Source organism: Diadema antillarum, unplaced genomic scaffold (genome assembly GCF_040938485.1).
Source record: "Diadema antillarum isolate AM-2024a unplaced genomic scaffold, OU_Dant_1.0 seq00000956_RagTag, whole genome shotgun sequence".
In the NCBI taxonomy this organism is placed as follows: domain Eukaryota; kingdom Metazoa; phylum Echinodermata; class Echinoidea; order Diadematoida; family Diadematidae; genus Diadema; species Diadema antillarum.
Genome location: NW_027271804.1, coordinates 132,172 through 147,916, shown reverse-complemented (window position 1 = coordinate 147,916; position 15,745 = coordinate 132,172). Strand labels below are relative to the sequence as shown.

The 15,745-nt window shown below is 43.8% G+C and overlaps 1 protein-coding gene across 1 annotated transcript; it reads left to right on the top strand.

Annotated features, from left to right (window-relative positions):
* Positions 1-1,638: 1,638 nt before the first annotated feature.
* On the top strand, positions 1,639-15,020 carry LOC139741829 (uncharacterized). The gene is made up of 4 exons (XM_071652410.1): positions 1,639-1,775; positions 2,827-3,513; positions 10,665-12,572; positions 13,701-15,020. Exons 1-4 carry the CDS (start codon positions 1,713-1,715, stop codon positions 15,018-15,020), a joined length of 3,978 nt encoding a protein of 1,325 aa, XP_071508511.1. The 5' UTR covers positions 1,639-1,712.
* Positions 15,021-15,745: the final 725 nt, after the last annotated feature.

Genomic DNA, 15,745 nt, shown 5'->3' with positions numbered 1-15,745 from the left:
ACAAGGTTTGCATAGTAAATACTGCATACATGTCTGTTTTTTTTTTGCTTGTTTGTTTGTTTGTTTCACAGTGTTAGTAATGAGAAAGTTGATCTTGCGACTGATTGACAAATTGCCCTACATCGGCGTAAAGCATGAAATTGAGTGCTGTCATTTACTCTGATGTAGGGCAGTTTCTCAATCAGTTGCAATGATAATGATAATAATAATAATAATACAGGGTACTTATAATGCGCCAATTCCACATTGCTAACATGCTCAATAAAACAACTTGACACAAGAATTTTATTAATTTCCATGAAGTTACCTTTTTTTTTAGATACATGTAGTTACGGGGTTTTATAAAACTGTGTGTGGGCTTGAAAAATGGGAAGTCAGGGTATCGTGGAATTGCTTCATTTATCGACTCCCAAGCTTTGGAGTAGCCAGCACTGTGATTTGTTGCATATCATTAATTCTTGTGGCACCTGGCAGTTCCGAGATGACATTCTGTAAATGATTAGAAAGAAAGCTTGCCAATTCCTGGATTGACAGAATGCTGGCCCAGGCACACGTACGGCGGTAGGCAGAGTTCTTTGAAAATGGCATTAGAACTATGTATTATATAATCATAGAGTTATGCAATTGCAAGTTGCCTAGAAAGTCCAGAGATGGCAAAGTGGCACCTGCTTGCCTGCACATCATGCAAGTGTGTGTGAACTGACTCTGCCCAGTGGTGTCTCTGGATGATTTCGTTTGTCTTTACGTTTCTTCTCCACGATTGGGCACTTGTTAATTTAGGGTTCACGGTCTCGTTCTGTGCACTACGTGTTTGGCAGCGGATCCAGTTGCTAGGAAACCGTGCAGTGGCGTGGCGAGATGTGCCCGGCATCAAGTAGTCATCGGAATTACGGCAGAAGACGGGGCATGCAGTCGCATCCAGAGGAGAATCATTGGAGTACTATTTTGTCACATGCGCAAACTCACAATGCGAGGGCGATGAGAGGAGATTCTGGTTGACAACTCAATACGGCTTTTAATCGCTGTCAATGCATATTTGAGCCCAAGCTGTGTCTGCCCAACATCCGATGGTTCCTCAAGCATGAAATTGAGTGCCATCGTGAAATATTAAGCGGCGGACGCCATGTGCTCGAATTTCAGCGTGATGTCACGGGTGAATGCCCACCCTTTCTTTCAGTTGAACCGTTACATTTGGATGACATCATGATGCTGCATGCCAAATTAGTGGATTTTTATGACAGGTCTGCTTTTGTAATATCACCCTGTAAATTTGTGTGAAAAGAAAAGAAAACAAAATATACAAAACAGAAAGCCAAATAATTTTCAATGTGCATTTGATAGACCACTGCCATGGTGATATAAACGGCAAGAGCAACAATTGTATGATCTTGGTCCTATGCATTCAAAATCATGTTAGTTCATGGGCATTCACCTTCTAATGGTAAGATGAACTTTTTGCTGTGAAGGTCATTGGTACCTCTGTGGTGTAGAGTTGATTTGTAGATTGATTTTTGAAAGAAATTGATCGATGGAAAATTGTTGAATCCGTGTTACTTTTTCTCCTATTTTCATTGATTATTTGCTCATTATAATATTTTTTTCGAATCCATTTTCATTAATTATCCTGTGCACAGGACAGCAGAAATAGTTCCAGACAAGAGGTCTGTCGTGGAGAGCTCTCTAGAAGTTCCTGGCCTCACCTCTTTTTTACCATGATGGTCAAACCGGTCAAGAAGAGGGCCATACAGGAGTGGAAGCTTACTGAGGCAGAGCAGGTCAGTGGTTCCCCCTCCCCCTTCCCACCCCATGTTGTCCACTCAACTCTGCCCAAGTGACCATCACTGAAGCAAAAGCTCCTCTTGGTCAAAATCCCAGAAGGCAAAATTTCTGTCAAAGTCAAAGTAACTTTTCAGACCATATTAAGTAAATTTGAAACTTGTAACTTTGATTGCATCATGAAAGTTTCATATTGCATGAATTCAAGCATATTCCCCATTCCAATTTGATTCAACCCCAGCAAAGTTGGCTGTGTTTGTATATTAATTACAGCAACATGTGGACTAAATTTGCAATGATGTATCTCATTGATAAAGTGCAAGTGCACAGATGGTGTGGAAGGTCTGAAGGCAGTAGACTACCTGATCCAATTCTTTTGGAAGGTCAGCTGTACATAGATCAGTTTCTGTAGGATGGACCTTTCAATTGGAATAGTTCTTATCGAAATCAAAACATCATGTTCCTTCCCTGCTTAAAGGCCCATTCACACGCAAGATTTATCATTTACTGGATTGCCTGGTACTTTGCAAAAATTGATTTAGTGTTCCAACTTTTAGCACATGAGCAAAAGACAAAAACAAAATCTAAATGTAATTTGGTCACAAGCAAAATGCTTTTGATATCCAAGCTATGCATGCCTGGTTTAAGACATTAACCAGAGCATGATCTCTGGCACCCTATAACACCTGTGCAGACCTAGTGTAGCGAGTGGCATCATGGGGTTAAAATAAAATTCCATTTTTTTTTTTTGATGTGGACACCGCATGAGGCACATTTTTGCAAGGGTTTACCAAAGATGGACTGATGTTTGCATCTTGATATGATTAATGAAAGTTAACCATTTGTGTGCGCGTGTGCCCACACACAACAATTAATGTTTTTTCGTGTTGCATTGCACAACATATAAAAAAAAAAAATGTTTGTTTCAAGTGTGTGTGAATGGTACTTAAAGAATAGAAACCTTTCATGTTCTCAAATCAACAGTTGTGAGTGGAAGGTTGTAGTGAGTAATGATGAAGTTTTCAATTTATTGATCTTGTGCCCCTTCAGCCAAAAGAGAAGGTTCCAGAGCCCCCCTCCAAGAAGTCCATGGTGAATCATGTGGAGAAGATGCCTCGCGTTACCGTTGGCAACATCCTCACGCAGACGTCATTCATGCAGCACTTCCCCATCCCGCCGCCAGGAGTTGTGATCCCGGAGCACCGGGGCGGTAACCCCATCCGCAACCACTACGTGGAGCCCATGTACATCCGTCCCCAGACCATCAACGGCCCCACCCACCCCCAACAGCAGGTCATGATGCGGCCCGACCTCCAGGGCCTGATCGCCACCGACATCGGTCTCCCGGGGCGTGGCGCCAAGCGCCCACAGGTGCCCCAGGACATGGCGGCGGTGGAAGCCAAGGCGAGTCGCAAGCGCCGCAAACCTGCGGGCGGTAGCAGCGCGGTCGGTCCGGGCCCCGCTACCGGTGGGACCACCGAGCTGGTGATGAGCTCCTTCGTGGACGGCAGCGTCAACGGCAGCGTCCACATCAACGAGAAAACGCCGGCCATCCAGCCCATCATTCTGGACTTTGAGGTGCCCCTCCCGGCCATCTCACCCACCCAGGAGAAGATCTCTTCCCTTGACCAGTTGAATGGTCCCAGCAGCAGGAGGTCAAGCCTGGACCTAGGGGCACCCCATCGGGCGGAAGGAGGAGACAGGAGGCTTGCTCCAGATCACGGCCAACATGCTCAGGTCAGTATGAGCACATGTATTTTAATTCTATCCCTTCCTTTCTCAGTAGGATGTACAACTCCATCCTTGCTTTCTTACCATCGTGGGAATGAAAACTGGAAGCACCAACTAGCTGACCCTTTGGCTGTCCACAGTTACAGAAAGAATGCAATGAAAAACCCCACCTCAACAAGACCAGGCTAGAATTTATCCCGGCTAAGGTTGTATTGACGAGGATAAGTCATGACACAGTCTATTTTACTTTGGAAATCTCGAAAGAAACTGGGGATACATATGAGTAATAATAGGAAATCCAGCAATGCATCCAAGTTTGTTCCAACGGTAAAATAAGTGCTGGGAGCTCTTGTGTTCTTTTTCTGGATTGATTTTAAATTCACAGATTTTTACTTTGACTTTTTTTTTAATTTTTACCAGCGCCGAGGGTTATGTTTTCATTGGCGTGTGTTTGTTGGTTTGTTTGTTTGTTCATGTGCAAAATAACTCAAAAAGTTATAAACAGATTTAGTTGAAACTTACCGGAAAGGTTGAGAATGGCACAGGGAACAGATGGTTAAATTTTGGTAGTGATCGGAGAATTTTTATGGATTTTATGAAGGATTTTTCATCTTTTCGCAGATAGGGTCAATGAACTTGAGATTCAAGCTGCGCGTATTTGAGGTTTGCATGCGTGCTCTAAAACGCGTGCTCTACTCGACGTAGCTGGAAACTGATGACGTAAACAAAAGACTTCTCAAGATACTAGTATTGGATTGGGAAAATTGGGCGATTTTCAGTATGGCGGAGGTCTGCGCTCTACGAGTGCTTTCTAGTTTTGTTTTGTTTTGCAATGGTGGGGTAATATTATATATTATTTTCCCTATAGTGTTTTTATCTATTCATTTTTTTTTTCTTAAGTTTTTCTCACTGGCATGAATGATTTTCGGTTAAGGAAATTTGGAAGATCAGGCAGAGACAACTAATTCACAATCCTTTTCATGTCAAATGGTATGTTCCCCCACTATTTTTTTTTTTTTTTTTCGCTAGACTGTGCTGTTTTTGTCCCAGACCAATCATCTTCAGCATCATTGCACACAAAAGCAGATAATGCACACACACACACACACACATTCGCACACACACACACACACACAATAACAATAATAACAACAGTTATAGCAAAGGGAAGGTTGAGTCTGCCATTCGTGGTGCTGTACAGCGACACGTGGGTGGAAAAAGGCTTTCAACAACATAGCTCTTGCGGTTATCCCAATGACAACCTCTTTTGTGGAAACAAGATTCCCCCCCCCCCCCCCACAAAGCCCCCTCCCCCTTTCAAAGAACAAAAGAAACAAAACAACAACAACAACCTTTACAGGTCAAAGACACTGCCATTTCCTTTTTTGGAAGAATACCACAAACAAACCATTATTCATGGTCCCCCCCCCCCCCCCCCCCCGAAAGAAGATTTGAACTGCCACCTCCTTTTTGGAAGAATACCACAGAAAGAAGATGAGCACAACAAAACAAAACAAAGGATTGATCAAAAACTAAAGGTGCCCCTTTCTATCATGGAAGAATAGCCATGACCTTGATCAATGCCAATGAAGAGTTGATGGAAATTATTGCTGATCTTCTGGCTGTTAAAAGAAAATTCCTCTCTATTGTGCAATACGTTTTCACATTGAGTTTTGATTTGGATCGCCTATGCTACATGTATACATGTGGATCATGCCAAAAAATATCTCGTATCTCGTTGTACTGCCCCTGCCCACATTATGGCCCATATAGGATTTTAAGATGCCATACAAAATCTCCACTCTTCTTTCTATAGTTTTTATGTCTTTTGTCCCAAATGGTACCAGGGGCATGTTAATTTCTACACAAGCATTTAGTGTTGGGGCTGTACTGAAGATAAAGGAAAAAAACAAAGCAGAACAAAACAAAACACCATTAACGTGGACTAATCTTTGTGGATATTTGAGACATATTACAGCTTGATTAAAACTGAAGTCTGTCTAAAACTACCTGCCCCTTAATAATTGAATTCAGTTCAATTCCATATATTGTCACAATGTAAAATTTGGTAAAGTTTGCAACGTTGCTAATGTGACGGTGGAACACAAACTATCAAGTATGTACACGAGTAGGCAAATCGTGTGAATATGCTTTGAAAGACTGAAGAGATTTATAGCCAAGCAGGTGGAGTCACTGGCTGCTTCTCGAGTGTAGTGGTTTGCATGCACAGAGACCATTTCAGTGGCATGCATTTCTGAGAACCGGGTTGTGTTGTTGTTCATTGTTGACATTGGTATTATTGCTGTTATTTTTATCTTTATTATCCTTGTTGTTACTAAAACGTAAACATTCACAAGCAGTCGAATATCCTTGATTACTATTTAAATCTGTGACGATCCTCACAAAGCTCAAACAAGGTCACTTGTTTTTCAATAAGATTGGGAAAAGGAGGGGGGAGACGTACTACAGGTAGAAACAAGTGTATAACCTATGGAGTCTGGAAGCTGTAGACTAATTACAGTAATGGGACCTCCTACTCCAAGTGACTGATTCTGTATGGGATACTTAGACATAGAGGAACTATACAGCATATGCATGGTAATAGTAAAGGGGAGGGTGAGGGAGTGTGTGTGTGTGTGCATGTGTGGAGGTGGTGGTGTGGTAGTGGGGAGATTCATTCATTGAGAGAACAATGGTACATTAGCTAAATTGGGTTTTTTGCATTGACACCATGATCTAATCATGAAAACCATGTTGTAGTACCTCTAGAGAAGGAAGGAAATTGTGTGTGTGTGTGTGTGTGTGTGTGTGTGTGTGTGTGTGTGTGTGTGTGTGTGCTATTTGTGGGTAGTCAGCACAGTACCTGAAGATGTAATGTGTCTTTGTGTGCATGTTTTTGTGTGTGCATGTGTGCGTGTATGTGTGTGTGTGTGTGCTTAGGTAACTTTCTGAAAAAAAATATATCTGAGGGGGTCTGAGTTTGAAAATCATCTGATCGTCATAACATAAATCGTACATCAAAGTTAATACTTTCTTGCAGTCCTGAATGGACAGTTGTAAATTGCTAAATATACATCCTAACCTTCCACCAAGTTGCAATGACCTAAAATGTGAAAGGGTCAATGCACTTTCAAGCGAAGATCAAATTTCCTTAAACATTGCTACAGTTCAAATTGCTGGTCAAATTTTGTTTTCTTTTCCTCACAGCAAGGGAATTGGAGACACTTAAAGAAGTTCAAATGTGAGTCTCCACCTTGGTTTATTTGCTTTGTAGATACATATGATATTTACACCAAGTCTCCAATTGCATATTAAAGGAAGCATTCAACACTTCAACCAAATCGATGGATTCGGCTAACTCTCGCAATCCATGTTGTTTGCGTTGGATGCGGATCTTTCTTCTATCATTTATTTTTTTGCTAGTAAAAGAGCAAAGTCCTTCTGGTATATACATCGTAGCTCCGTAATAGATGAGGCTGCAGCCTTGATTTACCCCGTCGGCGGAGATTGGACGGAGGGACGCAACCCCCTCGGCCTTGGTTGGTTCCTTGACTTGCTTTTTCCCAGGCACAAGGTCTTTCAGAATGGTGCTTGTGGCGATGTTTGTGAAAGCATTCCCACACACACACACACAAAAGTAGCAACAGATATCCTCATCTTTAATTCAAGTGCACTGCTAAGTACTGGAATAATTGGCATCAGAACAGGAATTATTTAGAGACCCCTTTTTTCTTTGTATGCCGTTGTCGTTCAAATTTTGTGTTTTTACTTGTAAAGAGATTTTGTATGGTCACATGAGCACATACCATAGCATTTGTGTGTGTGTGTTTCTGTATGTTATATGTATGTATAATCATCATTACTATGATTTATATTTCAACAGGGAATAGGCTGAAGTTTATTTATATTTCATGTGACCACATGTCCATGCCCTGGTGGTGTAGTGAGGCTGTCCACATTTTGTTTGAATGCGATGGGATAGAAACGTCACCTTCGCAGTTCGAGATCAATCCAATTCAATATCAAAAGTATGACCTCGTGCCATGCATATAGATGACAGTGAAGCTGTGGAACATGTGTAGTGCAGGTGTGGACCCGTGCAAAATGAGAGTATAGCTGTTGACATTAAAAACGTAGCGTCCTTGACGCATTTGCCAGAAAGAAAGGGGAAATACACTTACTTTTAACCTGCTACCGTAAGACAGGGTGGTTCGTCTACAGAATCGAGGCGTGTCACATCTGGTTCTACCAAAGAAATGTTTAACTCTTTATGTGCCATGGTGGAAACCCCCTGTGTGCCACTTTATTCCGAGACACGAAGGTAGTCATGCTTTGAGAAAGAATTTTGTTTTTCTAATTTGTATAACCTCTACAAATTTCTGTTAGGATGGGCATAATAGTAGGCAAAGCTAATGAGGAATGCAAACTTTGTTTCGATATAAATTATATGACGAATCTATTTTCAATTTCTCTTTCGAATGACCAGTTGCTACATTACTGTAAAGGTATGACTTTTGCACATAAAACCGTGACAGAAACTTAGAATGTACGAGCAAATCTAGTTGGGAACACCGCTTGATAGTCGATCACCACATAAAATGCAAGCCGTATATGAGAGGAACAAAAGCACGAAAAACACTTTCATTGTTCCGCGGGATTAGCAGTGATTAGCGATTTATCGATCGGTTTTGGCGGCTTTGTTTGTTGAGCAGAATATGCGAAGTTGGCACGCCGTCGACAGAGCCGGACGTGCGAACGTGGCACATAAAGAGTTAAAGGGGAAATCTGGGACAAATAAAATTCATTTTTGAAAAGAAAAGGTTACATTTTACAAGTACAGCAGTGAAAGTTTGATCATAATCAGATGGAAATAAAGGAAGTTTTGAAATTTTATGGTGAAGTTTAGGCTCGAAGTTTAGGCTAATTTGCGTAAACACTTCTTGAACAATCAATGTGAATATGCAAAAAGTGAATAGATGTTGTGATCCCCTCACAATTTGCAGTACAGTTTATACATAAAACCATTAAAATTTCCAGTTTTTTGATCAAACGTGATACCACTAGTCTCAAATCCAATACATCTGACTGATCATATTTTTTAAGTTATTCAGTCAGGAATAACATCATGTTTCATACTTTCAAACCAGAAAACAGAATTTTTGCCATTATTTTTTTAGTACACAATCAGTGGAAAATTGTGAGGTGATGACACCATCAGCTCACTCATTTATATTTTCATAATCATCAACTGTTTTAGACCTATTGTAAAAAAATTAGCGAATCTTTGAAATTTCATACCTTCCCTACATTTCAAGCAATTTTGATCAAAATTTCACTGTTGTGCGTATCATATTTTACTTTTTCTTTTCAACCTCACTTTTAACCAGTCTTGAATTCCCCTTTGATGAATAATTTGATGGGGGTGGATGGGACAATGTTGAGTTGGGTGTAAAAAAAAAAAAACAAGGGAAAAACTTGATACTGTCTTAATAGTAAAGAGATACAAATCGTGTATGAGATTGTCTTGCTTAAAGGTCCAGTTTACCTTTGGGAGCAGTGATTTAAAGAATGTTAAGATATCACATTTGATACGTATGGGGAGTTCTGTTGTGTCACAAAACATCCAACCATATAAGATTTTCGCAATAAAGGCTAAAATATAAGGAGATATAAGTATTTTTAACAATAAACCATAACTGTAGACGGTTTAGTCTGGAAACATTTTTATTATAACTATTGTTTACATTTTGTACAATTAACAATACTTAACTTCGATTTTACTGATTGAAATTTTTACAGTGGTTGTTTCTATCCCTAACTCACATTTCAGAAATATTTTAAAGCACTAATGCTGGGTTTTTGTTTCATCTGCAAATGGTAAATTATGCCTTTAAAGCTTGAGGAGATAGCAGATGGGAGGTGGATGAAGAAGAAACACAAGAGTGCCAAGGGTCTTTGTGTGTTTGTGTGTGTTTTTTAGGTCTGTGTTCTTCAGAAGACAACATTTTATCACCTCAGCACCTCTGAATTTCACTGCATCTTATTAAAGTAGAGAAAGATTAGAAGGAACTAATGAAATTCATTCAAGCTTTACAAACAGAAAAAGAAAAAAATCCACTTGAAGATGCACTTTAAGGACCAACTTTGCAAATTAGAGGCTTTTGGTAATGTTGCAACAGAAATACGTAATGGTATATTCACGACCGAGAAAGGGGCTAAAATGAAAGAAAAACTTTGTCTCATGAAATACAAAGAATGGAAAATAAAACTTGTAATAAATAGGGATCCAGCATCAAACTACTAAAGTGTTGTTTCAGGGGCTTTTGTTGTTAGAAATATATTGTTGTGGCTTAATCAGTGATGTGTGATGTTTCAGTCAGTGTTGACTTTTTGCATGTCAAAAAACTGATTGTGAAAGATGCAGTGCTTTCACAGCATGTACCACTTCAGTGGGAGTGTATTGTAGATGTAGTGGATGATTGCATTGGAAAATGAAAGAGAGAGAGGGAGATCGAGAATAGATGAAGTAAATACAAACACAAAAATCCCCTCAGGGTAGTTTGCAGGCTCAAAAGGATGGTTTTTCCCTGGGTAATCAATTAGAGCGTATTTCCTGTTCTTTGCAATCTTTGCAGTCCGGAATGTACGCTACAAGGACCTGATTTGTGTTGGTTTGTTGGTGGTTTTGTTGGTTGTTTAATAAAGGGGAAATCCAGTCCACAAATAAGCTAGTCTGATAAAAAAGAGTAAAATCTTACAAATACAAAGAAAAAAATTTTCTGAAATTGGATGAAAAATAAGGAAGTTACGAAATTTTGAAGTTTTGCTCATTTTTGCAAAACAGTTCTTGTACAGTGGATATGAATATGCATATTCATATTGACCGTTCAAGAACTGTTTTTCTGAAAAATTAGCGAAACTTCAAAATGTCATAACTTCATTATTTTTCACCCGATTTCAATCAAAATTTTACCATTGAACTCGTAATATTTTACTCTTTCTTATCAGACTAACTTATATTTGGACTGGATTTCCCCTTTGATTTTTCCAGGGAAACCGACCATCCATGGAGCAATGACAGAACACTCTAATGTATGCACTGCAGATACTTTATTTCCTCTACTTAACTGTTGTTGTTTGTGGTTTTTGTTGTACAGGCACTGTCACCGGTCCATTCGCCTGGAGGCGGACGAGATGACGATCCTCGCCAGCAGGCAGACCCAAGGCAGCTGGCCCGCAGTGACCCCCGCCACCCCCAGAAGAACTCTCTGTTCAAGAAGCCGGACATCAATCACTACAAGTCCAGCCTGCAGACACTGGGCACCCGCTGCTTCATTTGCCAAAATGCGATCATCCCCAACCCGAAGGACTACCCTGTGGCGCCAAGCGGACTGGTCATCTGCACCAAGTGCCGGAAGCTGGCCATGTCGGGGAGTCCAGTGGCCAAAGGCCCACCACCCAAGATCCACATCCCGGGCAAGGGTAATCAGTCCCGTTCGCAGCCGCAGCAGAGGATACCACGCTCGCCGGTGGCCAAGTCCCCCGCGGCAAGTCTAACACTACCGAGGTCACCGCTTCCGCGGTCCCAGACATCGCGCTCCCCCGCACCAGGGTCTCCCCTGCCTCAATCCTCACCAGGTTCCCCTGCGAATACACTATCGGCCCCAAATTCACCGGCATCTACCTCTGGTCTGTCTGTTCCTGGTTCTCCTCGCTTGTCAGCCCCAAGCTCACCCCGGTATTCTGCGCCAAGCTCACCGAGGAACTCTGCCCCTAGCTCCCCGGTGTCCAGGCCCCAAGGATCTCCTCAACCGAGAAATCCTGGGGGAATGCTTGCAGCAGCAAGGTCTCCACATCTACTAAACTGTGGATCAATTTCTCAACCACCGTCACCCCGTCCAATGGAGCCCAGCAGTGTACGCCGTCACAGTATTAGTGGAACGCACATTGACGTCAACTATGGAGGACCTGCATCTAAGGCATCCCCTACAGGCAGCATTGGCGCAGTGGCAAGCCCTCGATCAGTTGCCACAGGAGATTCGCCGGCCTCCATGGAGAGTCTCCAGCTGCCTCCTGGACGTGAGGGAGACGATGCGACTATTCGTGCCCTACTACAGCTGGGCCGCTTGAGGGCAGTAGACAGCGAACGCAGGTCGGCCTTACAGGGCGCTGAGAATAGGATTGGTGATCGCGGTGATGTAGGTTTCCCAAAATCGCTCGCAGACATGTCGAAGCTTGATCAGGCTCAACTGTTGGAACTGCGCCACAAGTTGGCCTACGCAGGTCTCCCCAGCCGGTGCTCACAGGCATCGCCGCAGAACTGTTCACAGAATGGCGAGATGACGCTCAGACATGGCAAGCATCAAATACCTCAGCTTTCAGGAATCCCTCCCCTATCCAAATCTTGCAGTCCTCACAGTGGTAACATGAACACTCTGCTTAAGCCAGTGTACCACCATGGCAGCAGCTCTCAAACGTTAAGATCAGAAGGTGTTGTTGGGAGTGCCCTGCCCATCACTGCTCTGTCCTCTGCAACAGAAGACGCTCCTTTGAAGATTAGCCGGGTGACACGAGCACCGCAGGAACGTGATCCCGGGCGCCCCCACTCTCCCATGGACGCCCAAAGTCGCTACCGCACAGGCCTGGAGTCGCTGAGTCGAATCGGCCTCCAGTGCAACGGTCCGAAGCCGTCTTCAGAAAGCAAGGCCGACAAGACCAGTAAGTACTCGAAGCGAGAAGGCAGCATGCAGCCGGAGATGTACCGCGGGCAGTACACGATGTTCCAGTGCCACTGCTCGGGGAGTGAGATGTTCTTCATCAAGTGTACCGACTGTGACTTCATCTGCAACAGCATCTTTGGCATGGAACTCCACATAGCTGCCCAGAGGCATGCAGAGAGCCGGGTGCCTCCGCCAAGAGAGGTTGACTACCCAGGAAGTGAGGAGCATTCAGGGAAGGAAAGCATAGCGGACAGCGAAGGCTCCCACTCGTCGTTTGACACGCAGTCGGCGGACACAGAAGTCGAAGGCTCAACAGGCGGTTCCCCGCTAAGGAATATACAGGAGGTGAGTAAATGCCTGTATTATTGCGCGTCTAGCGCAACTGCTCTAACCATGCAGAGCTTGTGCACAATTCCTCCTGTGATCAAAGGAATTTGATGCTCAAAGCAATGTACTCTTCATCCTTTGTAGAAAAATACACTGTAACTCTGTGAGACAATCCTCACCAATTCCACTCTCTACAAAGCATCACGTTTGAGCTTGCATGACTTTCATTTCATGCCTGCTCTATTTTAGAATCAATTTTTTATAGCTGTCTGCAGAATTTGTTCCACTGTCGATCGGGCACAGCATGGAGGCGTTGCACGCGGTCAATAGTGGGCCCATTCATCTGTACAGTGTAACCCACATAATGCCATAGACAACTGAAATAACTGTTTATCATACGTGATCCCGTCACTCCCTTGAATGTAGTCCATGAACCATGACACTAAAAGTGTGTGTAGAATGTATTGCAGTACTCAGAAAGCAGTACTCTTCTTCTTCTTGGACTAATATCTAGTGTACATGTTCTTGGATAAATCATGTTGAGTATGTTAGAAAAAGTGCAGCCAAAAATTATTTTAGAAAAAGAATTTTAAAAATCATTTTTATTTTTGATTGGTGTGTTTACAAAAGTATGCAGTTTTATACTGCTCAAAAAGGAGTAAGAAATTGAGGAAGGGGAAAAATATGATTGTGGAGGTAGCTTGCAGTGTGCTGAAAGTACGGTGACACATGGAACTTAGGAACCTCAAAGCATCCAGATTTTTTATACTATCAGGTGCTGCCTGTGCATATACTGTGAAACCAGAAATATTTACAGCGTGAAATTGTTGCGAATTCGAGCCGATGGCCCATTTTACGGCATGACATTTTCACAAATTGCCACTGGCATTCAATTCATATAGTGTAGACAAGAACTTTTGCGTTCATTCTAATTTCTCGCATCTTGGCTCCTCACAAAATTTGCAAAATTTCTGGTTTACTGTATGTAAGAAAGGTTATTTTTTATAACAGTATATAATGTTATGTTCTTTTGGGAAATGCACTTTTACCTGAATGAGGTATATAGTTAAAATATCATGGTACAATTGCTGAATGGTATTGTAAAGTTTTCTTTGTTTTTCTGTACAATTCTGGTCATTTTCACAGCCGTCATCAAGAGTATACAGCCCTGTGCCTGGTCCTCAGTATGAGCCTCGTCCTCAGTATGAGCCTCGTCGAGAGCAGCCAGGCCGCCCCAGAGCAGTCCCTGGTGTGGTCGACTTGGGTTCCACCGTCCCTCACGTCAACATCCCTCGCTACCTGGCCCCCGGCCTGGGACTGGGGCCACAGCTGAAGGTGCAGGAGCCCTACAGTCCACTGGATCTCAGCGGGAAGCGACCCTCGGAGGTACCCCAGGGTCACCACGGACACTCCAAGCAGCACATGGGGAAGGAGCGAAGGGGCGGTCATGAGCCCAACAGTCCGTTGGACCTCTCGGGCTACAAGCATATTGAATCTCAGGCAAGTCAATTTGTCTCCAGCCAGCGGCTGGGTTCTGTGGGCAGTGTGATCGAGAAGCCGGTGTCAACTTCAACCGTACCTGGCCTGGCCCTGACACGCCCCAGTCCCCAGATCCAGGCTGGGATGCCACCGATGCCCGTCCCAGGGATGATGATCACCGGTGCCCCGCCCACCTCGGGCGGACAGCAACACCCCTACCCAATCCCCACCATGATTGCGGTGCAGCCCTCCAGCGTAGCCGGGCTCTACCCACTGTCCACCCTATCGGGCGGGGTGCCCCTTCTTGCGCCCATGCAGTTCCACTCGGCGTCTGCTCCCCCGAGTCCAAGCCACTCGCAGAACGTGGAGTCCCGCTCCCAGCGCCGGAGTTCCTTCTCGCTTGCGCCGCAAGGGTACCGAACGTCAAAGAGCGCAAGTCCTACACCTCTGTCACAGGAGCCCTCACGCCCAGCGATGCTGCTGACGGTCCCCCCACCAACATCCCGTCCGCCTCCAGTAGTCTCGGTTCCCAGTTCCAGCACACAGGTCCTGAACTACCAGGGTGGCACCATCACCATCCAGTCCTCTAGCACCTCCAGCCTGTCCCCCGCTCACCAGAAGACCGTCACCCTCGAGTCGCAGTTCACGCCCCACAAGGCCCAGACACCACCCCCTTACCGCTCCTCCCCCCACCCATCCACTCCCGGCTCTCCTGCGAGGAGTCAATCAAGCACCCCAGCAGCTCAGCACATCAAGATGGAACCTCAAAGCGAGGGTGAACAGGAGTCCGCCTCTGCGCAGGGCAGGAAGTCGACGGACTCTTGCACGCCAGAAACTGCCAAGGAGGATGGGGAGAGCAGAGAGGAGGAAAGACCGACGGAGCACCCATCGCCAGAAAAAGAAGCCGAGAGCGGGTCACCCCACGCACAGAGTGAATCCTCCAGTCCTGTACCCGCAGTCCAGATCAAGGTTGAACCGGAGACATGACACGGTGCATTCACGCGTTAGCTTGTACAGAGAGAAACCGATGGCATCCCTTTTGCTGCACCAGGGTGGAGCAGGACCAGCCGTCAGCACCTGGTAGTTCATCCGTGAAGCTTGCTATCCTTAATCATGCTGCAGTGTTGTGCATCGTATGTGCTGCAATGTTTAGGGAAGTTTTTTTTTTTTTTTTTTTCCAACCTCAATATCGCAACTAGTGATATTGCAACAAGGTATAGTTCACAATTGCCTGACCGAAATCAAAATCATCTGTTCTTTTTTCTGTAAGCTCAGTGTACATTAGCATTATGAAAGATTGAAAATGTGTAAACATGCCATAAAGATCTGGAGCTGTTAGTTATATGGTCAAATCATGTACTCATTAATCTCTGACTCAAGTTCCAATAATGTTTGTGTTTGTGTATATGTTGTGCACATACACTCATGTGAAAATCTTATGGGGTTACCACTGGCATTCAGTAACTTATGTTTGGATGTTAATGCGTAAGAACTCTCCTAGCTGCGCAGTACACATAGATTATTCATGTAGGATTTGATACATGATACTCGACTGGATTGATTGATAGCTCTCATTTCAAAGGGATAAAGTGTTTGATTGCGAAGTATCAGAAAACTTGTTCTGTGCCAGATGTCATATGTTTTTGAGAGGTTTTCCTTTTTTGGGGGGAGGAGATGAAATGGTTGGGTTTGAGGGGCTTTTTTGTTGTTTT

Coding starts and splice junctions, on each gene's coding strand:
- LOC139741829 (XM_071652410.1), top strand. CDS start 1,713: ATGATGGTCAAACCGGTCAAGAAGAGGGCCATACAGGAGTGGAAGCTT. Junction 3,514..10,664: donor ATCACGGCCAACATGCTCAG/GTCAGTATGAGC, acceptor TTTGTTGTACAG/GCACTGTCACCGGTCCATTC. Junction 12,573..13,700: donor CGCTAAGGAATATACAGGAG/GTGAGTAAATGC, acceptor TCATTTTCACAG/CCGTCATCAAGAGTATACAG.